At 33.9% G+C, this 26,510-nt stretch overlaps 1 protein-coding gene across 7 annotated transcripts in view; it reads right to left on the bottom strand.

Annotated features, from left to right (window-relative positions):
• The window catches only part of CEP170 (centrosomal protein 170), a 105,303-nt gene that overhangs the window by 45,021 nt on the left and 33,772 nt on the right, over nucleotides 1-26,510 (bottom strand). For all 7 annotated transcript variants that reach the window (XM_074579985.1, XM_074579982.1, XM_074579981.1 and 4 more), the window contains exons 4-9: nucleotides 25,025-25,103; nucleotides 24,331-24,389; nucleotides 24,062-24,224; nucleotides 22,160-22,294; nucleotides 13,497-13,973; nucleotides 10,257-10,903 (exon numbers count right to left, since the gene is read on the bottom strand). In XM_074579985.1, coding sequence (XP_074436086.1) covers nucleotides 10,257-10,903; nucleotides 13,497-13,973; nucleotides 22,160-22,294; nucleotides 24,062-24,224; nucleotides 24,331-24,389; nucleotides 25,025-25,103 — 1,560 coding nt within the window. The remainder of the gene's footprint in view (nucleotides 1-10,256; nucleotides 10,904-13,496; nucleotides 13,974-22,159; nucleotides 22,295-24,061; nucleotides 24,225-24,330; nucleotides 24,390-25,024; nucleotides 25,104-26,510) is intronic.

Here is a 26,510-nt window from a genome sequence, read left to right as displayed (position 1 = left end):
GTGAGGAGAGTCTGGGGAAGCTGGTCTTGATCAGTCTGGAGAAGGGAAGGCTTTGAGGGAGCCTAACAGCAGCGCACACTACCTATGGGGAGCATATCAAGATGACAGGCAGGCTCTTCACAGTGGTGCACGGCAGAAGGACAAGGGTAACTTGCATAAATTGAAACAAGAGAGGTTCAGACAGGATATAAAGAAAAGCCTTTTCATTCTAAGGACAGCCAAGCAAGGCTGCCTAGTCTCTGTCCTTGTAGGGCGTGAAGGCCCAATGGATAAAGTCCTGGGCAACCTGTCTGACCTCAAAGCTGTCCCTGCCTTGAGCAGGGGGTTGGTCTAGAGACCTCTTAATGTCCTTTCCAGCTTATGTGATCCTATGATCCTTAATAAGAGTATCCTAGGTAATAACTTAGCATCTCAGGTCAGCCTTCCAAGCTCAAAGAATCAGCTTTGAGAAAACCCAAAGGGAAATCCAGCAATTTCTCAATTGCAGAACTGCTTACATTGTGGCTGACACGTAATGAAATCTCCTACATTAGCAGGGAAAAAGTTCATGAAACACACTTTTCAATTTCAAAGCAATGAATGGTAAGCTCTCCAAAGATTCCCCCCTACGATACTCCATTTACAATCTGTGGTTCTACAAGTAAAACAAAGGGACAAAACAGCAGGCTAAAATATAGCAAGTCCTATGCATGATGCTGTTACTTGCTGGAATGCAAACTCAACCTGAAAAGTGGAGAAGTACAAAATAACTGATAGCAAAACAATTGCACCTTGATGTAGTCATCAATAAATTCCATCACTTTATCTCAGCAACAGTCTTTGCAACATTGTAACTGAGAATATAACTTTATCTAAATAAACAAGTAATTTTAAAAATTCTTTATCCAATAACAAACAAGAATTAACACAATCTATGTAACACAATACAAGCAAGATGCAATAATTGCAAGTACTGTTGTGTTTTTGGAGACAGCACGAGTTACAGGGCCAAGCCCGGGCACATGCCTTGTTCTTTTCTGCAAGGGCTAATTTTGTAGAAAGTGGAGTAATCTGTTTTGGCAGGCCATACACATTTCCCTGTGAAAACAGCTCATGACTCAGAGCACACCTGCTTGTCACAATAGCTGAAACATAGCTTTAGCACAAGCTAGCTTTAGTGGACTGGGAATTGGTCTTGTTCACTCTCCTTTTCCCCCTTCCCTGTCCCCCAACACATGAATTAATATCTTTTGTACCACAGATGAACTACACTAGAAGTCAGTATAATGACTTTAATTATCAAAAGCGATGATACTTTAAAACCACAGAAGCAGTTTTTCTTTACTGATGTATGTGAGACCTTCCAGAAATTAAAATAAAAACTGATCAGAAAAATTAATGGCACAAGGAACCATTTTTCTGAATCAAAAGGAAGAAAATGGGTTAGCTAAGAAAAACCCAACAAAACGCAACTTGATGTCTTCCTTAGGTGCTATTTATAAAGTTCTTGAGTAAGAATAAACTTCTTCCAGTTGTATCTCATCTACGTGCCTTTCAGAGTTCCTAGTGTTGGGAGACTTAATACTTACTTTTATTTAATGCCAGGACATTAATTTTAAACTATTTCATGGTTTATGAAGATCACACTGCAGTTCTACAAAATTATAATTACTCAGTACCTAACATCCACAGATACAGTTCCTCAGGCAAATCATTGCTGAAGATACTGATATCAATGGAAAAAAAGGTCTTATTTGAGACTCCTAATATGTTCACTCAGTTTTATAGCAAATTATGTGTATTAGAACAGAGATTCTATTGCTCTGCATACATACTTACTACACAAAGCATTAGAAAGCATTCTGAAGAGCACTAACACAAACTAGGAGCATAAATTTTATTCAAAATAAAAATCTGAAGAATTCTATCTAGTTTTAAAATTTGGTGTGGTCTTAACAGATAGGCAACAATTAATAATAATATTAATAAGATTAACAGAAAACCAACAAATAAATAATGATTCTAGTTGCAATTCAGAGAGCTACCCATTAATAATGGTATTTGTAAACTAGAAGTATTTGAGTAATTCCCCTTCTGTTCTTTCAGATCCTAACAACAGTTACAGCCACAATCTGGAGATGTATTTGAAAAGGATGATGACTTAAATGTTAATAATTTCAGTGTAGAAAATCTGTACACAAGGAGCAGAACAAAACCCAAAGACAGAAAGTATATAAGAGGGAATCCAAAGGTGAACCGTTAAAAAGGCAAACCAAATCAAAGCGGAGAATAGGTAAGGCACAAGGGACTGTACTCCACAGTGCATTAGACAGGACCATGGCAAAATAAAACAAGGAGCAAGTGATTAAATTTGAAATAAGGTATTCACCATCGTAAAGTGATGGGAACGTAAATTATAATAGCAATTATGTTTCCTAACTTTTTAGGGGAAAGGAAGATGAGATTTGATTTTCAGGGAAGTAAAATAAAAGTATGTTTCAGAAACTGAGCTGCGAACTGATACAGTCAGACCAGCAAGAAAGGAAGAAAGAAAAAAGGGGAAAAAAAAGAAACAGGGAAGAGACATGAATTTGGAAACACAAGCAGGATTTGGACACAGTTTGGATGTACTAAGCAAAAAGAAGTGTAAATAAGCCACACTCAGAGGATGCTTGATTGACGGGAAGAGAGGATTCCAGACAGCAGAGAAATGGAAGAGGCTTCAGATCGTTACAGCAGATCATCTTGGCAATGTGTTCAGACTGAGCTCCTCATGATTCTTCCAAAGAAGATAGTCCAGACATCCATAATATACAGTAAATTGGTTGTTAAAAGTCAGAGTTACTGATCAGATAGAAAAGACAAAAGGCAAATATTTTCTTCCCGCCTTTGAGAAAGCATGATAAGTCAGAGCACAATGCCTAAGTTCACTTGGTGTTTAGCTACTGCATGAACTGTGTTTAACCAAGTTGCTTCTGAGAAGTCTGATTTTAATAGTTTTTGCTTGTTCTTGGCAGTTATCCTAACCACTCCAGGCAAACAGACTGTGTTCTGTGCAGGGCATATCTCACGAATAGCCACGGATTTTCACAGAAGCTGTTTATGTCATTTTAACTATATAATGAAGATATAGAATCAGATGCAAGACAGTCTGGTATAAAAAAAGCTACATAAGCGAATGAAAGGGATCAATGTGCCAAGTCTAATAACTTCCTGTTACCAGACGCCAGTTACATATTTACATGCACACATATTTTATACCTATTTGCTATAGTGAAGGATTCATTTTCTTTAGAATTCCAAATTCAAAAGGAAACAATAAGATTCTTCCCCTCAGAAGAAAAAAGATTACAAACATCCTTGGAATTCTTGACCAAATACTCAGATGATTTGATAGGCTTCAACTGTTCTACTGCTTTTTCAGCACTGTATTTATAAAATATGGTCATTCTGCAACCAAGACTCTCTGTGGGGCTAAAAGGCATTCTTTATAGATGAAACTGCTGAAGCAATGCTAAAAGCAATTAAACCTAGAGGGTGTGTAAAGACAGATGATCTGAAAATCATTTTCTGAAAACAGATATTTGGTTTCTTAAACAGTCATTGAAACATGCTGAAATTTTTTTTTCTCTTAACTTACTCCCTGTCCCTTGATTCTTTTCAGAATATACATTTTCTAAAAAAACTTGCAGATCTTAAAAAAATGTTTTGATTTGGTATATGGCTCCATGTTTTAAAATCAATCCCTGCTGTGCATTGTACACTATTTACAAATGATAGAAAACATCTGAATTAGTCGATACTTCTCACAGTAGACTGATATATACAAATATAACAATGTAATAAAATACCTACTTATGACTTTGTCACTCTGACTTTCAAAATATTTAGAATAACATTAATCTTAAACTTGTCAGTCCACAATTCTTCATTTAGCAGTTATTTTACACTTAATACAATGTTTCATGCTACCTGCAAGATTATTGATAAAACTTCAAGGTTTGAAAACAGAGAAGACAAGATCTGGTAAAAAAGCTTTATGAAAACTTAAAGCAACAACAACAAATCATTCAAAAATAAAAGTACGGAGTCCTTGAAGAACACATTAGCCAGTAACATAATATGGTATGAACATACCCTGCAAGCAAAGCGAGTAAGGAGATTCCATTTTATTATAATTGCCTTTCAGAATAGATTCCCATTCAAACACATACTCAAAAAAGAAACAAAAAAAAAAAAAAAAACAAGAAGAGGCAAACTAAACTGAAATATAGGTATCATCGCAAGCAGTAAGATGTAAAAAACGAAAATGGAAAACCTGGTGTCCGTATGAACAACAACACAGCTTTCTCTCCAAAATTTTAGTTATTCCAAATTTTTAAAGAGGAAAAAAGAATCTCTCTCAAGATTGCGTCAATAGAATAGTATTTTATGTATTCTCTTTGCACAGTATATAATAAAGTAAAATTAAAGATGATAGCATGGACGTTAAAAACAAGGTCATTACTGTTATGGCCTGGGTAGCTATGTAAACAAAGACTTTAAAACAGCATCGTTTTGCGATTTAAAATAAATTGGAACATGATCTAAAATATGAACTTTGCAATGAAAACAAAATCATTAAATAGTTACAATAATTCTTTTTGAAGATGGCAGAAGGATGGACTGAGGTTTGTTTTTTTCGTTACCTTTTTTCAAGTTTTACTTCTGGTTGGAAATCAAAATGTTGAATTTGAGATTTAAAATTACTTTGCTAATGAAAAAAATCAATTATTTATCAGGAAATTTAAATGAATATAATATAACTGAAGAAAACTATTTTGTGACCAAACAAAACTTTATCTAAGCCCAACGTTTCCATACACATATTAGCTGCTATAGCATTCTAGATTCCCTGGTTAGCTAGGCTGATGAGAATTGAAACACATACATAGCCTCTATTCTGTTCCTTCCCTTCCCACACATGCACAGAATAGTTTAACTCTGCTATACTTCCACAAAGTATTTCCATTCAGAAATACCCTGAAATGAAACTGGCTGAAAAACAACAAAAAAAACACAACACAAAACAAACAAAAAAGGACAGCCCTCAAGAAAACCCTGGAAGAGCTTGCAAAAAACTCACTGAGTTGCTTTTTATTTATTGCAACAGCCTCAAAGTATTTAATATTCCAAACACATCCAGAATTATTTGCACATTCATTTATTAAAATTTATTACTGGTAGTATTTTGCTTTATTGAAAAAAGGAAGCTCATTAGCCTGATAATTTTCAGTCTTTTTATATCAACAAAAAGGAAGATGAACTGCAGAAATATAATTTTGAATTCCTTCATCCACTGACAGACTTACCTTTTCTGTGTCCTAGGAAGATTTTTTAACCTGATATGATGGCAGAGAATAACCTCCTTCTAACAGAACAAATTAAGTTATTTAAAAAACGTAAAACAGATAGAAAATTTATAACTTAGTGCAAAATAGAGAGCAATTGCTAAGTGTTAACAGAAGAAAGCACTGAACCTATCTAAGGGGCAGAACGGCTGGATGTAAAGGAAAAACAAATCCTACAAACTGCCCCATTTACTTGTGTATTGTATGTGTTAAAATTAACACTGAAAATATGTTCTAAATCAAATAGAAATCCTGAATTTGTTTTATTTTGTACTTATCTGTCCGCTGCAACAATAAAACTATTATTCTGCTAGAAAGAACTGTGGCTTTCTGAAGCTATTTGAGTAGAGAGTATTGTATGCCTGGTATGTTCAAGGTGGTCTTTGTAGCATGTAAGAGCAGGTTTTCGTCTTTACACATTGATGAAATTTCTCTCAATGGTAATTTTGAAGAGAGCTCTACAAGTATAAAAAGTGACCCAGCATCTATTATTCAATCATAGCTTTCTTTCACCTTGTTAATGTATTTATTTTATAAACCTGTTTGCTTACTAACCAATTCATACTTCTCTATGAATTTAAGTGATGTTTGAACACCTCGATGTAGAAATATCATTGGCTAATGAAAGGACTTTTAGGAAACAAGATTTATTGCTATTTTTCAAGTGTTCTCTATTTATAAAGAACATTAAGACACAACCATACATTTATACTGTAGAGAACAAATAAAAATATCTCACACATTTGTGAGGAATAGCACCAATCTTGCTTTATATTTTGTAAAATAAAGGTAACAGAGGACCATATGGAAACCTATGATAGAATAAAAATGCAGGTAAACTTAGTGATAGACGAGGGAAATATACGACACATTTCCATACCAGTAATAATGGCAGTATTTGTTCTATCTCTATATATATCAAAACCAGCAGGATTTGAAAGAAATAGTAACAATGTCAAGTTACTGAAAAATAAAATGAGTCAGAAGTACTAGGACATGTGTTTTGGCGAAAATCTCAGTAATACAAGTTGGAGTTTGTGTGCATGGGTTTGTCTTACTTGTGAAAAGCATAGCTGGATCCTATGTAAGCACAGAAATATTGTGGAGGTAGCATTCTCACCAGTTGATTGACTCACAAGAGAACACAGTTACAGCAGGTAACAACTGCAGATTGCAACTGTTTGCAAATTATAACCACTATCTCTAAAATGGGAGATCTTTCCATTCAGAAATACCATGAAATGAAATTCGCTTAAGCAAAAACAAAACAAAAAACCCCTAAGCCATACCCATTTTTCTTCTATGATAGTTTCATGTTTTGATATTTGCCCTGGAAATGTACATGTATATGCCTTATATTTTAAAACAGAAACAACTACGAAATCTTCTTATGAGGACTGCTTCTCTGTCTCTGCTTAGTAATGTAGCCAGAGATTTCTCCTAACCTCTACAAAATCTGATGCTGTTTATTTTTCTACTTATTATTTAATTTTTAAAATTTATTTTTTAGTTATTCTCCAAGATGTTTGTTTTGTTCTAAAAGACATAATTAGAACTGGTGTGTCATAAGCAACCTGTTCAAAGCTGGCCACAAGGCAGAGATATTTACTTGCTCTGACAACACCTTTAAGATTTATGAAGAGAATTCAAATAACAGCACAGAAGAAATAATTACTAGTATTTCTGAAATAATAAGTAATTACACCAGTTCCTATCATGGCTGGCATGAAGCACAGAAGATCTTAAAATACAATCAATCCAAATGATTAACTGACATACAAGTGAAACAGGAATAATCTTTGGAGGATTCCAGGCATGTACAGGTCTATTTTTTTTAAACCTTGCAAATTTGCAAACAATTTAACAAATTTATCTTTTCCTACTCAGTTCAGTCTCTGTGGGCATTTATACAAGCTGATTTTATTCGAGTGACCTTGCCTGTCAGATCTTGATATCTTGTCTGATTTTAATTTCATTGGCTCAGCAAATTATTTACATGTTGAAAGTTGCATAAGACATGAGTCTCAATGCTTTTGGAAGTGATAGAAGTAAATTTCATTTTAGGTAAGTGATAGACATTCACTCTGAGAAGTCATCACTGCAGATAAATGATTACACCTCTCTCTCAGGGAAAAGTATCTCACACTAAAAAGCTTTCCTCTGATACTTAGAAAATGTCTTCCTCTTTCCTTCAGACTATTTTTTCAAAATTCTCTCTTCAAAAGAATTTAACTTCAATTTCCTGCATATCTCTCTTGCATTCTTAATTCAGAGAAGGATTATTAATCATGCCTTGATTTTTGACAAGTTAATGCCACTCTTGCATTTGTGGTTTGCTCTTATGTTTCTTTACAGAGAAGAGTAGACTCTACCTACAGGAGCAAGGCTAAGGCTAAGGTTTCCTAAGTGAATGAGTCACACCGAAAGTAATCTTTGTGTATTTTGGTCATTCTCACCCTTTCTTCCAGTAAAAGAGAAAAAATACCCAAACCCAGAAGTATTTTATTCCATAGGAAATTCTTCAGGTAAACCAGACACGATCTCAGCACCATCCTAGTGTAAATTGTTACTGGCAAGACTGCATTATGTGTGCAAATTTTTTAGAAAGTTATCCTTGCTGTTTGTAGTGCATTTTCACCCCAATCTTAGCAAATACAACTCTTGCATCTCAGTCAATCTTTTGAACCAACAGACACTCTTAAATGAGACTCAATTGAGTACGCATTGTAACTGCTGAGAAAAAGGACTGACCTGACAACAAAGAAAGAGAGGTTACCCTGGAATTATTGATAAAATGTACACCAATAATTCTCTTAAATCTTCAATAAAGCAGCACGGCAGTAAACAGGCTAACAGAAGTCTTTGTCTTATTCTTCACTTACCCACCTTCAGCAAAGTAACAGACTGCAGAGCATTAGCAATTTAAAATAGGAGGGAAGCAAAGCTGAGCTCAGCTGGAGGAAGAAATTTTGGCTTCCATTTGGTTTTGATTTTCTTCACTGTTTTTCTGCACTTCATAAAAAAAAATTATACTTCTTTCATATTACCAAATCCAATAAGAATTGTGCAGCAGGACTCTGAACTGGGTGTAAAATATACTGTTCATAATGCTTCAGTACAGATACTAAGTGAAAAGACACAGAAGATCTCAAAGAAAAAACATCTGTGCTTTACTTCCTAGTAAATCTTTAAGTTCCAGTGGTGACACTTTTTAGGTTAGCAGTAAGGGGTATTTATGATATCCAAAAGCTTTTTATATAATCCTAAGAATATTAACCAGTACTTTACTACTATCCTTAACACTTACGTTCACCTCCTGTTCCTGAATCTCTCCTGTAAGAGGAGAGAATTGTTTCAAACAAAAAACTGACTGTGGATATCCTGAACAGATATTAAAGACCACAAATAATTTGAAATCTTATTAAACATTAGACAGTATTAACATTCTTATAAAGTACATATATTGTGGATTTCCAAATGTTATTATTTTTTTCTGGTTTCCAAATAAAACCTATTGCTCAATTATACTTAGAAAAACAGGACTTACACGTTTTCTGGTGCAATTTAATTGAAGATTTATAACCTAAGAATTAAATGTAGATATTTTTAGTCACTACGTCAAAGCAATTACATTCTTCAATATTCACTTGCTTCATTTGGAATGAAGCAAGTTTAGTTCTGAGAAATTCTGTGAATCCTGACTCAAAGAAGTCAAAAGTCCCCTTTTCAGAATTTGTAAGAGGTGAAATTATTTATGATTTTACTGAAGGTGATTGTTTTAATCCCTCCCTCCCAAATGCTCCATAAACAACTTTTATAATATAAAGCCATCTGTAATAAAATTTCCCATTTCGCTACCAGGTCAGCATTTTTCTACAAAATCAAAATAGAGAAGCTAGCTTTTCTTTCAAAAAATATTTTTCAACATTTAGTCAAAATTCATTCTAAATGTATTAATGTATTTGTTCAGCTCTGAAAAAGTTTTAGACACACAGAATCAACCGTTAGATGATTTTATAACAAGTAAGCTATTAATTTCCTGTTAAATTGGCCAAAAAATTGCCTAGATTTGGATGTCAGCATTCTACCACAATGGATTGTTTAGGAAAACACAACAGTAACTGGAAAAAAAAATAAAATCATCTTCAACAGTCAGTTAAGCCGAATGATTAAACATAGCTTTGCTTACCCATATCTTCCGGTTGAATCCAATGAAAGAGTTATTTGCAGTTATTTAACTGTAATTGCGACTTGTATTGTTATTTATATTGTTACCAAGAAGCAAAAGTTGGTCATCATAAGATTCCTAAGCCTAATGAAGCATATACCTATATTCAGACTAGGAAAATGATATTGCTATCACGTAAAAAATTTCAGAAAATGAAAGCATTCTTATACTTACTTTTTAAAATGGATGCTGAAATTTAAGCTACTGTCATTGAATATACTTTTTTTGTAAGTATAGAAAACATTTACATGCTATTCTATATGACAAATAGGATGGAACCAATTTATATACTGAAAATTACAGAGATCATAGGATTTTAAGAACAGGTGAGTATTTCCACAGGGACATAATAAATTCAAATCTAACAGTTCTCATAAAAATACCAGGTAATTGAATTTTGTTGCCTAGTATTCTTACAGTACTTAAATCTTTTGAAGATGCATTAAAACTACCAAACTAGAAGAACAGCAGTATCAAACAGGAATGATTTTTAACCAAATGCCTGCTGCTGCTTTTATGACATTCCACATTTCATCATTATAGATCGGTTAAAAAACTTGTATTATTGCAGTAGCTTTAATAAGTAGAATCAAAGTGGTAGACTGTTGCCCACACATCACATACCACTTTGACATCAGTATACATTTTAAGTTTCTCACCTTGTCAATCATTTTACGGGCTTCCATTTCTTCAGAATTAGGATTTTCCAACTCAATAGTGTAAGTACCTTTGTCACTCTGGTCATCCTCATTGTCCTTTTCAGTAGCAGCAGAAACCTGTTGGCTTTTCAACTTTTTGTCCATCTCCTGGTTCTGACTAGGCCTATGGCCAAGGCTTCCTGAACTCCTTAACAATGCAGCTTGTAAGACAGGTAACGCGGCAGAGGGTTCTTCTGATTTTTGTTTTAGAAGTTTTGCATGAACACTGTGTACTGCTCTGTGATGTGATGAGCTGGCTTGCACAGATGACGGGACTGTTTTCTCTCCTGATGTAGGTTTCACTCTTTCAGCTCGTGCATGAGGTGTTGGAGATGGAGATTCTGGGCACAGAGCTCCTACATTCTGAGAAAAAGAGTAAGAACGTCTCTTTCGAGGATGGTCTTCATCAAAAAACTCAATCATAAAGGCAGTCTGACTCAAACCAGTTTGCTCTTGCTGCTTTTCTGCAGAATGGACTTTCTGGTGTGACTTCTTCAGCTCTGCATGATGATGCCTGAAGTGTTCTTCAAGTGCTGCCCGCTTACTGTAATGCCGGTGTGCACCAGCATTTTCTGAATCACTTTGTGTGCCATCATCATGCTTATTCCCTACAAGAAAAGCAGAAGAACATATAGCACAATGAAACAAACAAAAAAACCCCAAACCCCAACCCAACACATACAAAAGAAACCAGCAAAATGAGAAAAGAATTTCAAATTGGTTTTCTGTTTAGACACCAACAGCTTTCAGCACCTGTCTCTGCAAATTTTGTGCAGCTCCTGAAAACGCATTCAATTTTCTAGGAGTCAAACAATGAATTACCCTTTTCACCAATATTCTCACCTGTGAATACTTATCAGTGACTTACAAAAGCCAGTATTTTACCAGCTGTACTATAGTATGTTTCCCATTTATATTAATTTTGTTAGACAGCCAGTTGATTACAAATGACTACTGAAACATTCTAAGGCAAGGTTAAGAGGAAAAAGAAAATCCTAAAATAGTCCCTTCTGGTAGCTGAAAATACCATTTGAAAGCCACAATTCATATTGTTGGATTCCTCATGCATTTACAACAGTTTATCATGAGAAATGTCTACTGAAAATTGGAATGAATTCTTTATTACTCTTTGCAAGAAATACAATGAGTTTTTCCGTCACTCACTGCCCTTGGCATCTGATGTATGCATGTCAAATGGTTGGTACTACTACTTCATTCCACACTTCCACATTCCATTCATACTTTGAGATGTATAAATAAGGATTTTGAGATATATAAATAAAGATTAAGTATTTATTAAATCATATATATGCTTATAAATATACTTTGTAATGATACCTGAAAATGCATGGATGCCTGGATACTCATACACATTAAGTCACTTTTAACACAGAGCAACTTCGTGCACTATGAAAGCATCTACACTTTTGAGTTTTATCTCAGTTCCTGGGAAGGAACAGTTTTACCTTATTTGAACTCTTTTGGATCAAGTGTTACTCATGTGTACATAGAATGTGCAACTATTTTTTTTTTTAAGGTTTTCTCACTTGCATAGTTAGCATATGCTGCTACTATTCAGTTAAACAGTAATCACATATTGGGAAACCTTACTTATCAGATGAATAGCACTGAATACAAAGCTGAAATCCTAACTTACATTCCTGTTTGCCACTTACTTATACAGTGCCTAAGAAAACAAGATGATGGTTCATATACTTCCAAATAATAACAATAAATATCAACACTACAGTGAGAGTCATATAACATAATTTTAGCAGTGTGACTTCAGTACAGGATATTGTATGAAAAAGCTGAAGACCTATTTATTTATTCATTTATTTATTAATCAAACTTTCAAAGTGGCTAAGTATGTTCTCTACCTTTACAATTTGAAAAAGGACAAGCAATGAGTGAGAATACAAACAGATCACAGAAGCTTACAAAACTCAGATATTTATTATAGCCATATGCACCCCATAATTTGCACCTCTCAGATGAAAATTTATCAAACTTTGAGCAGCTTCTGCCAGGAAAAGGCTAAGGCCTTGTAAACAAAGCCCTGCCAATTTATCAAAGTGACATGGCACATATATTTTAAAGAATGTTCATGAATATAATACAGTATCATGAAAACCAAAGAATGCTCTGTGATATACTCTATAAGAAATATTATGCTATTATCTTAATGTTAGCTCATTGGTAAAATTCTGTTTTCAAAATTTTATTTTTTAGCTTAATTTGGAAAAAAGTCAGCTTTAAAAAGCAGACTTCTGATCAGTAAGACAAAGCAGGTTGTACCCAGTCTCAGCTGGTTTAAGAGCTAGACATGGTAACGTTGCAGAATCAAGAAAAATCAGAATTGTAGGGTTAAACTGCCGAAATTAAAAACAGAAAGTAAGAGAGGCTTGAAAAAGTTCTTCAGAAGTTTTCATTCTGAAAGTTTGAATGTCACCGGAATCTTCATCTGAACATCTAAACTACTTTCTTCTCTATTCTGCTAAGTGGCATCCAAAAGAAAATACACTTTTCACACTTAGCATGTGATTTAATTTTCTTTGAAGTGTCACTGTCTGCAGTAAATGAACAGGTATAATCACATGGAATGCCATTACAAATACAACATTCTGCAAGCTTAGTATAAAAATTGAAGCTCTTGGTCTCTTTCAGATTCCTGACTCAAACTTGACTCTGCTTAAATCAGATCATACATGATCTGATTTAAGCAGAATAACTATATGATGTATTCTTTGCCATAAATTATTTTCTTAGAGTACATGAATATTCACAGAATGTATGCTAATGGAAGAGTTGCTAAAAGCATAATTTGAACTTCAGAGCTTTGATTCTAGAAAGCAATTCAGCTTTTTAAAGTCATGCATGGGAAAATGGGAAATATATAAAGTTTAACTAAGGTTTAGTTTTTTTCCTTTTCCCTTTAGAGATCAATGTTTTAAATTTTTCATCTGTACTATAATACCTCCAATTAGTATACTTATTTGTAAGATGATTTAGGATTTGGTTTTCTATCCTCTTTATAAGACTTAATACTGCAATAAAATTTTCCAGCACAGATCCTTGCGCGCATGTGGAGTATCTGTGACTTTAACTGAACTCCGCAAGGGCTCAGGGATCCAACTTGCTGGATGCTGGTGAGGAATCGTTGCTTTCAAAAATAGGCACATCTGGAATTATTCACTTTACCTTTCAGTCTCTTCAAGTACACTGGAACATCACTCTTAATACTTTTGGAATCCTCCTCTGTTGGTTCCCATATCATTCTAGGGGGATTGTTCTGTGCTAGCCAATCTGCTACTTTGCTCTCTGCGGCCATCATCACCGTTTGAAGCCCAGGCAGGTCCTGACCACTGGAGGAAGAAGGCTTTTTTGACTTGTGACGCTGTTCCGATGTGAATTTTGTCACGTGATCTTTGATTGTTACTTTTCCGGGAGTGTTGTCATCAAATTCAATGGTAAAGGAAGCATGCCCTGCACCTGCTGCATGGGAGCTTTGGGTGTCTTTTGTTGGAATTTCATGAATAGTGCTCTCTGCTACCTGCGAAGGTTGCTGGAATTCTTTTGTAGGGATTTCAAAATAACTTGGTTCCCTACAGAAAGGATAAAGTTCTTCACTTGCAGCTGCAGATTGCTCCTCAGCTTGCTTGGCATCTGTGCTGCATCCTATTAAGAAAAATAAAAAATAGATTTCACAATACTTGGGAACTTCAGGTTCTTCAAGAAGTTTCTGAACTCCTGTAAGGGCCACTTGAATAATTTCTGGAATAAACAGTAAGACTGTGGAGAAGACTGAGCAACGTAGTTCTGGAAAAATACTTCCAGAATTACATATAAGAAGAATCGCTAAAAAGACAGCACAAGCTTTGGCTGTACGGATTATAAAGTGGCAAAAAGCTCACTTAGAATTTGTCAAAGGAAATTTGCATTCCAAAAGTTTTTACAAGACGTAAAGGTCAGATGAGTTATTAGCACATTGAAAACAGGGAAATCACATTAGAGAAATAGTTGAGATGATCATTATTGCAATTCCAATCTATTGGAAAAACATAAAATCAAGGTGCTCCCAAAACAAGTGCTAGTGATCTGGCTTTCATCTACTGCAGTGAATAGCTAGTATAATTTTGTTTGGTAATATTCTTAGGAAAAACAATTCACACATTAACTCAACATAAACATCAATTCTGGCTTGAAAAGTTTAACAGTGATAAGCATTGGAAAGTGTTTTGGAATTCAAACACTTTATGTTTCTACAAAAGATAAAATCAAAGAATCAAGCTAAATCCTACTGTCATCTGCTCTTATTTCACTTGTTTCCATAATTTGTAGATGAACAGAAAAAGCAACGATAGCTGGAAGCATGCAGAATGTTACCAAACCATGCTCTAACTGGGTAAAGAAAGCAGAATGTGGAAAAAGCACGGGGTAGTAACTGGAAGTCCCACTGCATAGCCTGAAAAAAGGCTAAAGCTTCTTGTGGTTGCTAGCAAAGCTACCAATGTGCCTTTAAGAAAACAAACTTTTTGGTTGCATTTCATGAACTAATAAGCTAGCCAAAATATCTGCTGTAGAGATGTGCTATAAGCAATGGGTGCTTATGATGTCAGTAGCAATGGCAAGTTACATTCCAGCAAAAGAATTCTGAATAGCTCCTACGTCATTTATCATGAACCACATTAAGATGCTTAAGAAATCATTTCAGATTGCCAACTAAAGGAAAAAGAATGTAATTAGTAGATTTCTGGCAATAAAAATAGCTACACTATATCTGCAGAGAGAGTTAACATTGGTGTATGAAACTATTATGCAATAAGGTAGCAACAGAAACATTCATACAGGAGTCAGGAGTTTAAGGGGTAAAGGATGCAGGATGGTATAATGTGCCTATGGTGTTCTTCACAAGCACATGCTTCTTGTGAAGATTTAGGAAAAAGTCAAAAATCAAAAAAGGATGGTAGTTTGATACAGAGAAATGGAACTAATTATGGGACAGGATAATAGTTGGAAAAGTTAAAAAAAGAATGACATTATGGAGTGATAACAAAAATAGTATACATTCTTTATTATTGCCATGCTTGGATACCAGCACGATAAAATAGCTCTGATGCAGGTAACAAAACTGTTTTAATTTATTTTAGCTAAAAGTAGGTGATACAAACACTAAAGATGTTCAGAATTGAGACAGTTTTTTATATTGTGCTGTTGCATTCCAAAAACACCGTAGCTAATGCTTTTCACTGCACTGTCAGCTACCTCATCTCTGTGGGGTAATTTTCAGGCACTACAACAGCAACTCACTACTCCCCTCCCTAGGAAACGGAATGCCTTTTTAGTCTCCTTCCCCAAAACATTTATGCCAGCAGACAAACAATATAGAATGAATCTATTTTACTGATGCAAAGGTAATTTAAAAAGCTTCTATGTTTAGACAGAAAATGTACAGAAATAAACAAACGCCATGCTTTGCAGCTACTAGATTTCAGGTAAACTACTATCACTCTCCGTTTGCTTCATCTAGCTATCAAGCTGGAATGGTTCAAGCTCTAGTAGGATCAAATCTAGAGCCAGGATCCTTACAGTCAGCAACACTGTCATTGAATATGAGAGTAATCCACCAGGGAGCCAGTTCATATGTACCTTATTTTTTTTCCCTGTGGTTCTATTCAGAGCTGCAAGCCTAATTTCATGCAATTCCTGTAACAAATAAGTAATCAAAATATAGTGTGGAATGCTCCTTCAAAAGATAACTGGCTAATACAGTATGTTTTGAGAAATATTTCTACTTTTGGGCCTGGCAAGAGTAATCTACTGGCCACACAATAATATTTTTCAGCAAACATTAAAAAACTGGTTCATCAATATCTTTTGAAAATTAGCCAAATTGCATCAGATGTGTGGTAGGGGTATGATGAGGGGATCTGTAACACTGGCTTGTCAGCATAGACGGACAACTTCATAAAAAAATTTCCCCTTTAACATAATTTCCCAAATTTAACATCTGAAATCAGCTCTTTGATCTATGATACACACAGTATTTGATTCTAATATTTTTGATTAAACAGATGCTGTAGTATCATTTGAATCTAAATTATGACAGTTTAATCAAAAGAAGTGAGAAACTGAACTACAACTAAATTGTGAATTCTTCTAAACTAGAAAAATTCTTAGAAATGATACAATGAAAAATATCTGAAGTACAAGTTAATTACTTAAAAATCCCATTTTCAGTCTGAAGTACTTGCATTTTTAGAAGAGTTAAATACATCAGAATTTATTAGAATAAGGGATTGAAAACAATGAGGAAACAAAAAATTAATACAGATTTTTTCACCCAAATTCTAAATGCAAGTCCTTACAGCTTTCTAAATATTACAGAGAGTCATCTATAAAATAGCCTTACCTTTGAAATCCTATTATAAAAAGTCATCTGCCAAGATGAAGGAAATTATGTATCAGACTAAATACAGGTAGCTTTAAGAGAAAACCCTCAAGCAAATACTGAAGATAGTGGTCATCACAGCTCTATAATTTTTAAGCAGAGCAAGCACAGTATCTGTACAGCAAAAAAGACAATTGTGTGGAACTGAAAGCGTATTTTGGGAAAACGAGGGGACGGACAGACACATTGTGAACTGCTATCTCTTCACAAACTGAAGATATTTTTTTAGTTGGCAAGGGTGAAAGGAAAGCGGCAGAAAAAGAACGAGGGTGTCTGTAAAGAAGACGTTCTCATTCTACAAAGTTCTAAAGCTACAAAAGGCAACTGTGCAATAGTTTCTGCAAGGCAAGTAAGAACGCAATAAGAAGCTATGTATTACTTGGGAAATCATAGGCTTAACCAAATGGAGATTCAGGGAGACTCTGTACTAGAATAATCCGAGAGATGATCATCAGGAAAGCAACATTCACCTTGTGTCACTAGCAGAAGCAGAACTGATTACATCTTTTAGGAATTTTTGGTTTTTTTAAGTTTTATTTCTTAATCTGTTACACACACAAATAGTCAGAGTCTTAAAATTTTACTTGCCAACCTGGACAAGAAATGTCATAGGTGTTCTGTGCTACTTCAACATCATCTATCAGATATGCAAGAAATCGCCTGTGTTTATGAGTATATTATCATCTGCAAAGATAGGATGAAACCTCAGAAAATATTTTGCAGAGTTTTCAGATATTTTAGAAATGTTCTTTTTTTCTGCCTTAAAAATACAATTTTAAAAATGAAACTTGTAAAAGAAAATGATCTCGAATTTACAAAGCACTTGAAAAAACATCTGTAAACCTGAAGCAAAATATTTATTTGCGGAAGGTATAAGAAGCAGCCAAAACATCCTATTTCCATAATACCCCAAAATATTTTTTATATGTTAGCTTTATATTGGTACTGTGCAATATAATTTGTTTTTTTCCTTTCTCTTTCTCTCCATATTACTACTTTTTATTTCTCACTTACCTCTTAGGTTCTTTTTTTGCTTTATGGCTAAAGCATATTTTTCATTTGTTATTTAAATACAAGATTATGAAAAGTACATGTAATGATTCACCAAGTATTTAATAAGATCTTTGTCTTTTAATGTTGTCATAACCTGTCTTATGAAATAATATGAAAATTGCTCTCTCTAAATAAAAATATAAAATAACATTACATAGAAATGCCCATCTCTTATAATAAATCATTTAACAACATGCTTTAAAGGAGTTAAAGTGAAAAAAGTGCAAAACTAATCTTACTTAAATATGTTGGTGTGATGGCTCTAAAGTTCTGTAAGCTCCCCGTGACATACCGTGCACATTCACTGCTATAGCTTTGCAAAGCAAGCCTTATATATCCAGAACTTGCATGTATTCCAGAAACTTTAGGAACTTCTAGGAACTTTAATGTTAATACTAATGATTAAACACATGTGTAATCTTTTACTTACAGTGATTACTCTGGTACGTTCAAAATAGTAGTCAGCCTGCTTTACCTTAAAACGACACTGTTTCTTAAATGTAAGGAGAGTTTATCTCATATATTGTTACACAATACTGTAATTAAAAAACACTTCATGCCAAATGGAAAAAAAATACTTTGGATTCTTAAAGCCTGTTTAAAAATTGACTTCTATCTTTTCTTAGACTTCTAGTAAAGGCATTAATGACGTGAAATTCTAGAACTACTACTGAGATCAGAAGGGAATGCAGTTTTTGCTTTCCCAGGAAGTGTGGGTGTAACACATGGCAATAATAATAATTACACACCCAGTAAACTTGCCAATAACATGTAAGTTTAACAGCTGCAGCACCGATAAAGTCACACCATAGGTGTATACACAACTGTCCATTTTAATACAGTCTAGTAGATCTACAGATCACTAAATTAGAGCAACATGCATGTCTGAAAAAAGCAGAAAGTTTTTTTCTTTTTAAAGTTTTCCAGGCTATTTTGCTCTGTTTTCAAATGATTTCCATTAGTGAGTTTCCATTGTGACAGAAAGACAGTAGCACTGAAATAATCTTATTAACTTGAAACTGTAAAGACTAATTGTCTATAGTTGGCTTAGCAGAAACAAATCTCCCATTTCAATCTCCTCATTAAACCTTGCCCCATCTGTTACAATTCATGCCTTCTTTTCTATTCAGCGAATAATCATGGACCAAATCATTAAAGCATGAAGCAGGTTCTTCATAGGATTAATTTGTTAAATGATAGCAGGCTTTATTGATTTGAGTTACTGAACAAAAAGTTTATGTACTTATATATGTGAATTCACCTGTAATGTACTTACTTTTATGCAGTTTATATTAAGAAGCATGTTCCAAGTTGTTGTTTTAAATGCTTAATACAATTTAGCCCATGAAAGAATAAATAACTGCATTGATCTTGAATGCTTTTTATTGAAGTCCGTTTTTATTTAAAAGATAGCCAAACACAAGTCTTGTGAAATTTCCCATTTCCTTTCATTAAAGTGTTCCTTTATATTGATTTCCAATTATTATCTATGTTATAAAACCTAAATGCATGAAGAAAATATATACTAACTTGTTGAAAATTAACTTAATGTTTTCACAGAACTTAACTGTAGGCTAAAGGGGCCCAAAAAGCTTATATCTGTTTTATAATTGCATGAAAACATTGGGGATAGTTTTTTGTACACATCTACACAGACATAGTGTTCTGAGATTGAGAAAAACGTGTCCATAGAGCCAGATGTCAAGTCTTATCTAGTCTGTCAGGCTCTCCGTCAACACTACTAAAAAACATCTACAAAAATCAAAAGCCAGACTAGTAAAACATACGACTAATGTCTACTGAGAGATCAAGTGATCGAGATAAATAAACCACTTGTCTATGCATAGGATTTTAGTTCCACATCCTCCCAAATTAAATTGTTTTGCAAAAGTGTCAGGTTTTGTTTTTTTCCCAGCAGTGTCTTCCCATAACATTTCACATAAGCTTTTGTTTAGTATGTGCTTATTCAAACTAAATTCCATTCTTGCAGATTTATTACTCTTTCAGTTTGAGGAAATAGAAGCTATCCCTACACTCTACTTAGATTAATTTTATTTCTTGGAGATAAATTAATAATTAAACAACAACAAAATAAACAAAAGGGATTTCTAACACATACATTTAAAAAAAAAAAAAAAAAGAAATGTATTTGCAAAGAAGGTTCCATGCCCAAGTTTTATTTTTATATCTAGTGTATATATATATGGAAAACAAACAAACAAAATCAGTTAAACAGTGTAGAAAATATTAGTCCATCTTCTCTATTCATCATTTACCTTATGATGACTTCACTAAGGTAAAGCATGTCAAAATACAACCATCACTGATGTTCTGTCTAGAACAAATTTGTTTTCATCTACTACTGATGCATCTCCTTGATTAGTTTGAGAGGAAGTTGGAACCTTATTTTATTTTGAACTCAGGAACTAAGACAGAAGCACTGATCGATCACATTCTGAAAAATCTCTTGGTAAAATAAATACAACAGAATATAAACGACGATGCAATATTGCTTCTGAAAAGCAATTTAAAGTTATGAAAAAATAAGAATAGGCTTGCTACTAAACAGAAGCTGGAATCTTGTATCATACCTTGTTAACGGCATGGCGCCAAAACCACAGATTTCAGGATACTACTTTTTAATACTCCTATATTTAATGAGGGCAAATAACATGCATGTTTTTTGAAGTAAAACAATGTAGATAGATACATGCGAGTATAAAAAGCTTGATGAATTGATATTTTTGTTGTATTAGTTTGCTAAACACTGGCATCTAAGCACTAAAACCACAGACTACCATCCCTGTTTTGGCATGCACAGGAAGATACAGTCACAGGTTTCATAGACAATCTGTAATGCTTCCTGTAATCTGGAAAGCAAGGAGAATCATGTGGCTAGCAAGTCTATCACTGGCATGACTTGAAGGTAAGGACTTAATTCTTTTTCTTTGTAACTGATGACATGCATGCTTTTCCATTCTGTTGAGAAAAATCGAAGTGGAACAACATCTAACAGTCACTGCCTCTCACTATTATTGACATTAGCAACAAAATTTGTATTCCTTAGGAATGCTTAAAAGTATTTGAAGAACACAATTCTAGACAAGATTTGAACTGCAGTTATAGATTACCAGTGCAGGATATTAAACCTGTAGTTAAAATGTCTCCACAGGAGCACACAATAGCATACTCTACTCATGCTGCGTACGGTAGAGAAGTTTTTAACGAAAAACCCAACCAAATGAGAAAGTGTTTTATAATTGTACTGTTATATAACACAGTTCTTTTATATGCAACAAAGTTAAGTTGCACAAAACTTGTCACTAATTTCAATGTTTTCACCTAGTTTCTTTCTACTAGTCCAAATCTCAAGAGACTGACTTTACTATCTTTCTCATGACAACTTTAGACTAATATGAAAAAGGTCATTAAAAGCTATGACAAAAACTTAACACCAAAGACGTTAACATTATTACATTGGACTGTTAGCTTCATTTAATTTTACATGTTTTTAGAGTTTACTCCAACTACTGCAAACTAGGATTCATGATAACCAAGGCAACTACTATTGGAGGAAGAGAGACATTCCCACCTCAGCTAAAGTACTTTAATAATCTGCAAATTTAAAACTGCTGGGCCTTTAATGCATGTCTAAACAGCTCAACAAACATGGCTGAATTTTGTCCTAACTTGAGTAAGTTTTAAGGTTATTATCTTTATTAGAATACCGGTCACTTTATTTATATGCCTGATGATAGACTTAGAAGCCTAATTATAGACATTGAGTTTTAAGATTTGGCAAGACATACTGCGTATAGGTAAATAACAATAAAAAAAAATCTGTGTTATGGGGAAACAAACATTATCAGTTTAACTTTAGATTATGTGAATCTTTACTGCAAGAACTATGAAATGCAATTCCCACTAATGCAACATTATTGAATTACAGGAGAGAATCTTAGTGTAGATCACCTTATATAGCTAAAAGTCAAATACAAAAATAATATAGCACCATTTATATTCAGAAAGTACTTTGATGAAATATCCCTATGAAATCTCTAATTTTGAGCACATAAAATGACAGGTATGGATTAAGTTGATAAATAAGACACACTGGTTCATGTAACATTATTTTCTATATCTGCTGATAATAAATTGTATTATATACTAGAAAACTGATACATTATACATGAAATTGGTCTCTGGAAATACACGGTTTAAATTTTTTAAACTAACTTAATTTTAATAGGCTTTCATCTATGCAAACTGTCTATGAGACTTACAAACATTAATATTTATTTAGTTAATTAGTTAAGAATGTATGTACAAAACCCCCACAAAAATAAGACAACAGACTTACCTGAAGCCCCCGCCTCATGCACTTTTTCTTCATGCTTGCTATCTGGCTTACAACCACTTTTTTCATCAGCTTCATCATCACCCCACCAGGCTGGCTGCCCATACAAAGGTGTCCCACGAGGCATGGCAGAAAGATCTATAAAATCAGCCCAAAGCAGAAGAAATTACTTTTCTGTTTAGTTGTGATATTTAAGTGAAAATCGTATCTCCTGGAAGCTGATATGAATTGGTTGCATGCATTTGCCTAAATACAAAACAAACTTGGAGACTAGATAACTGATCTGGGTTCTAAATATAAAAGCTTACTAATGACCTGATCAAAACTTCTGGCGCAAACATTTACGCAAAGGCAGCTGACATCCCTTATTGTTACCCTGATATATCTGTAAACATTATTTTCTGCTTTCAGTTTGAAGTCATCAGCATAGCAGTACATTCCTAAAAGCTGTCTGCTGCTATTTCTGAGAGAAGATTCTCACTTTTACCCACATTGACCTTTCAGTGAAATCTGAACTCACTGCACAAAAAACTGATCAAATTTTGCAATGTTGCCAAGGTTCCAAATTGCTGACAGCTACTACAGAGTGCTGAAAGTTACCTTGTGTAAAACTTTACTGAGCGCAACCATTTATTTATTTTTAAAAGGTAATACTTAAATTACAGTACAATTAAAAATGCTATTACTTATATAAGAAGTATACACATGATTAATTAAACACATTTAAAAATAAAGAATAAATAAGAAAAAACCCACTGATATAATTAAGATTTCTACCTGGATACATTGACTGGATTAGTTTTGACCTGTTCTCTTGGAAATATAGTTCACCCTACTGAGATTTAGCTATTCTAGTATCATACAGGTGTTCTGAAGATACTTTAAACAGTCTGTATATAAAATAACATGATCTGTTCAAATCCACCCTAGTAGCTTGTCTGTAACTTTGCCTATTGTGAATGTCAACATTTTTATTCAATGTTTTATTCACTGCCGTTCCAAAGATGATACAGAATTTCATAGCCATGCCAAAAAATTCCATACAATTTGAAGATACTAAGTACTTCGTTTTTTAAACAGCATTGCACTTTAGTCAATGGTGAATTCTTTTTAAAAACTTGATGGCTGATACTTGTGCACTGAATTAGCAATAGTAAACAGCTATGTACATATACAGCAACAGTGAGACAATCAATCTCCATAAAGCTTCTGAGAGTTGCACTCAAATATAAATCCCTATCATTAACTTTGACTGTTATTTTTGGAAGAGTGAAAAGAAAAATGGAAGATGAGGATAAAAAACCCTCTGTGCTACTTTATGAAAATTTAAGAGGACTTGAATGCTGAAAAGACATATTGAATAGGAACATTGAAGTACTAGGTAGGCTTTATGTACCCTTAATAGGATGTGAGATCAACCAACAAAACAAACAGGTTAATTAGTTATACCACAGAAAAAGAAGGAAAGAGGGAAGAGGATGAGAGAGGAGGAAAAAAAAAAGAAAGAAAAAAAAAGAAACAAAAAAAGAGAGCACTTGACAATAGTGGTGGCAAAAAGTACAAACTGTTCCTGAACAAATATTTTCAGATTTTCAGTAAACCTGCAAAAAAATAGCACACTTTCCTGCCACAAATGTTGAAAGTTTGAGATTTTGTAAAGAGAAATGCAAAAATCTGATAAATGCTGATTAAATGTCCCTTTATGAGTTTTCTTAACATGTGGATACTACAGTAAAAAAGGCAAAAAATTCAATTCTGAAAGTTATTAATTACACTTAAAGTATGTTTAAAAATTCACATATGTGAAGTTTTTACATCTATCTATAGAACTTCACAAGCATCCTAGCAAAGCAAATAAATATCCCTTCCAATTCTGTGTGCTTCTGCAGGAAAAATGAACCTTACCCATTGATTTCTCTTCAGATTTCAATGCTTCTGGAGTTTTGTGGTGCCCTTCAGCTGTGGAGTCTCCAACCTTGGACTCTGAGTTTTTGGAGCTAGTTTGCTTCGACCCTTCTGCCTCTGAAGATTTTTGGGATAATTGGAGTTGGCTTGTGAATTTTTCATGCTACATGACATTAAATAGAGAGAAAAAACACCCTTAAAGAATGAAAAAACCCCGATGTTACCAATAGACAATGACAGAAGAACATCTAGGAACTGCACACTGTTACCTTAAGCGCTTCTTCAGGGACTCTCATCTCTCCCCTGACAACAGTAAAAAGATTAGTATGTAAGAAATGCTAAGGAAAACAGTGGAAAGATTTCTCAATTCACAAGAGGATTTTACAGAAAAGCAACAGTTCTGCAGCCTATTCTTACATAGACATGGTGACACTTGTTCTACAAATATGTCACTGTTAGGACTAGCATGTACAATCATACTCATCACAGCAAACGCAAACCACAATATAATTATTTACCATTTGTAAACAGAACATTGAGTAGACACATTACTGTTGTAATAATATAAGTTCTTTTTTTTTATTTGATAGTTTACTGAGTAATTACTTGTAATTTTCTCTCCTTGTATACAATGTCATCTGATACAAATATTTGTATATTTGCCTCAAAGAAAAGTAACGTTACTTTGTAAAACAGAAGTTGCACGTTAGGTTTTAAATAGTAATTGGAATTTGAGGTTTCCTGCAGTGAGAAACAATGAAATGTACTTTATCGGTGGTTCTGACCAAGATACAGTATTCTAAAACCCGCAATTTTCTCTACTGTAGGCATTTTTGTAGTAACGAGAGAGATAAATATTTCGAAGTTGCTTCTCAAGTAGTATGAGAACTCTTCATTTAACACCACCATACTTTCAGCAAGAAAAGCGTGTCAGGACATTGTGCATTTTTATGACAAGGATATCATATCCAAATCTCAATTTATCTTCTAACTTCAGAGTGATGTATGTCTGTTCTGGAATCCTCACATCATTCACAAACGTCTACAGAATTAAACAAGGACAGAAAGAGATACTGTTAAATTCCAAAATAATAAAATGACAAATCACTTAACCGATTTTATAAGAAAGTTTTCAGCACTGCAAATATTCTACTAGTGATTCACTGGGGAATTAAACTATAAGTTCAAATTGCCACCTACTTCACAAAATATTTCAAAAGAAAGGTTAAACACCAACTGCTGACATCACCTTGGCCTTGAAAAGCTTCTTACAAGTTTAATCTTGTTAGCAGTATTTACTAAATTGTTGATTAATGTTCCCTCAAAATTTGCACCTCCACTCATTATTTTTCTTGTAGTTTCCTTTTTCAATTTGAATTAGCTGTCAGAATTGATTCATCATCACATTTGTACAGTACTTAACGTTGGATATGAGAGTTCTGAGGTAGCTTATCATTTCTAAACATTGTCAAACGACTTAAAGGAGAAACAAAAAGTTATTACATCTGAGTAACTCCAAACGCAGTGATAAAGAATTCAATATATTGCGACTCTTTCAAGAGTAGGTATAAGAACATCTGTAAGCAGAAATAACATTATTACACCATCTAGCAGCAAAGCAGAACGAATTCTGTAGGCTTGACAATACTTTTTGAAAATTCAGTTATTGTAAAATAAATAATCCTCTCCTCCTTGAAATCACTGTTGGAAACATAGTTGGAGACTAGCTTTCAGTTATTTGGAAAAGAATTTATGTATCTGAAAGTTTGCCCAATTTCACCAGCCATATCAGTTGACTGTTAGAGGCAGTATGGAATACCAATGACTCCGATTTCAAGGTCTGGATTAAACCTAACAACAAAAAAACAAGGATTTTGCAAAAACATGCTGGCATAAATTCCAAGAGAGCACCCGAGATATATAGAATGACTAATTACAGAGGCAGCAAGAAGGAAAAATAATACATGTTCAAGTAAAAATGGACCTCAGAGATGTAATTTGGAAGGAGCTGGAAAACAATTTCATCTCTGTGGGAAAAAGATTAAATGAACATAAATAGGGCTTGAAGTTAGATTACTCAAACCCTAAAGAAAATTCCAGGAAGTCACTTACATAAAATTCTAAAAGAGAAACCAGACCTTGTAAGAAATGGGGTGGAGGGGGGAGCTCATTCCTTCACTGGAACTGAGGCTGACTGGCCTCCCAATGACAGCTCTCAAATTGACCCTTCGCTCATCTCAAGTCATACCACTGCTCTTAGAACTCTCCAGATTAGGCTGAATCTCTAACTGTGAAAGTAAATTGCTTCTTAAATGGAATTTTTTACCTTCAGAGAACTCTATATTGTGTCAGTATCTTCCAAATTCATTCAGTGACAGACAAATATAAAAGGGTGAAGACATGTTTTGTCTACCAGAATAGAATATTAAGCTCTCTATTACAAAAACTA

Source organism: Larus michahellis, chromosome 3 (genome assembly GCF_964199755.1).
Source record: "Larus michahellis chromosome 3, bLarMic1.1, whole genome shotgun sequence".
Classification (NCBI taxonomy): Eukaryota; Metazoa; Chordata; class Aves; order Charadriiformes; family Laridae; genus Larus; species Larus michahellis.
This window is presented reverse-complemented; position numbering and strand designations above follow the sequence as displayed.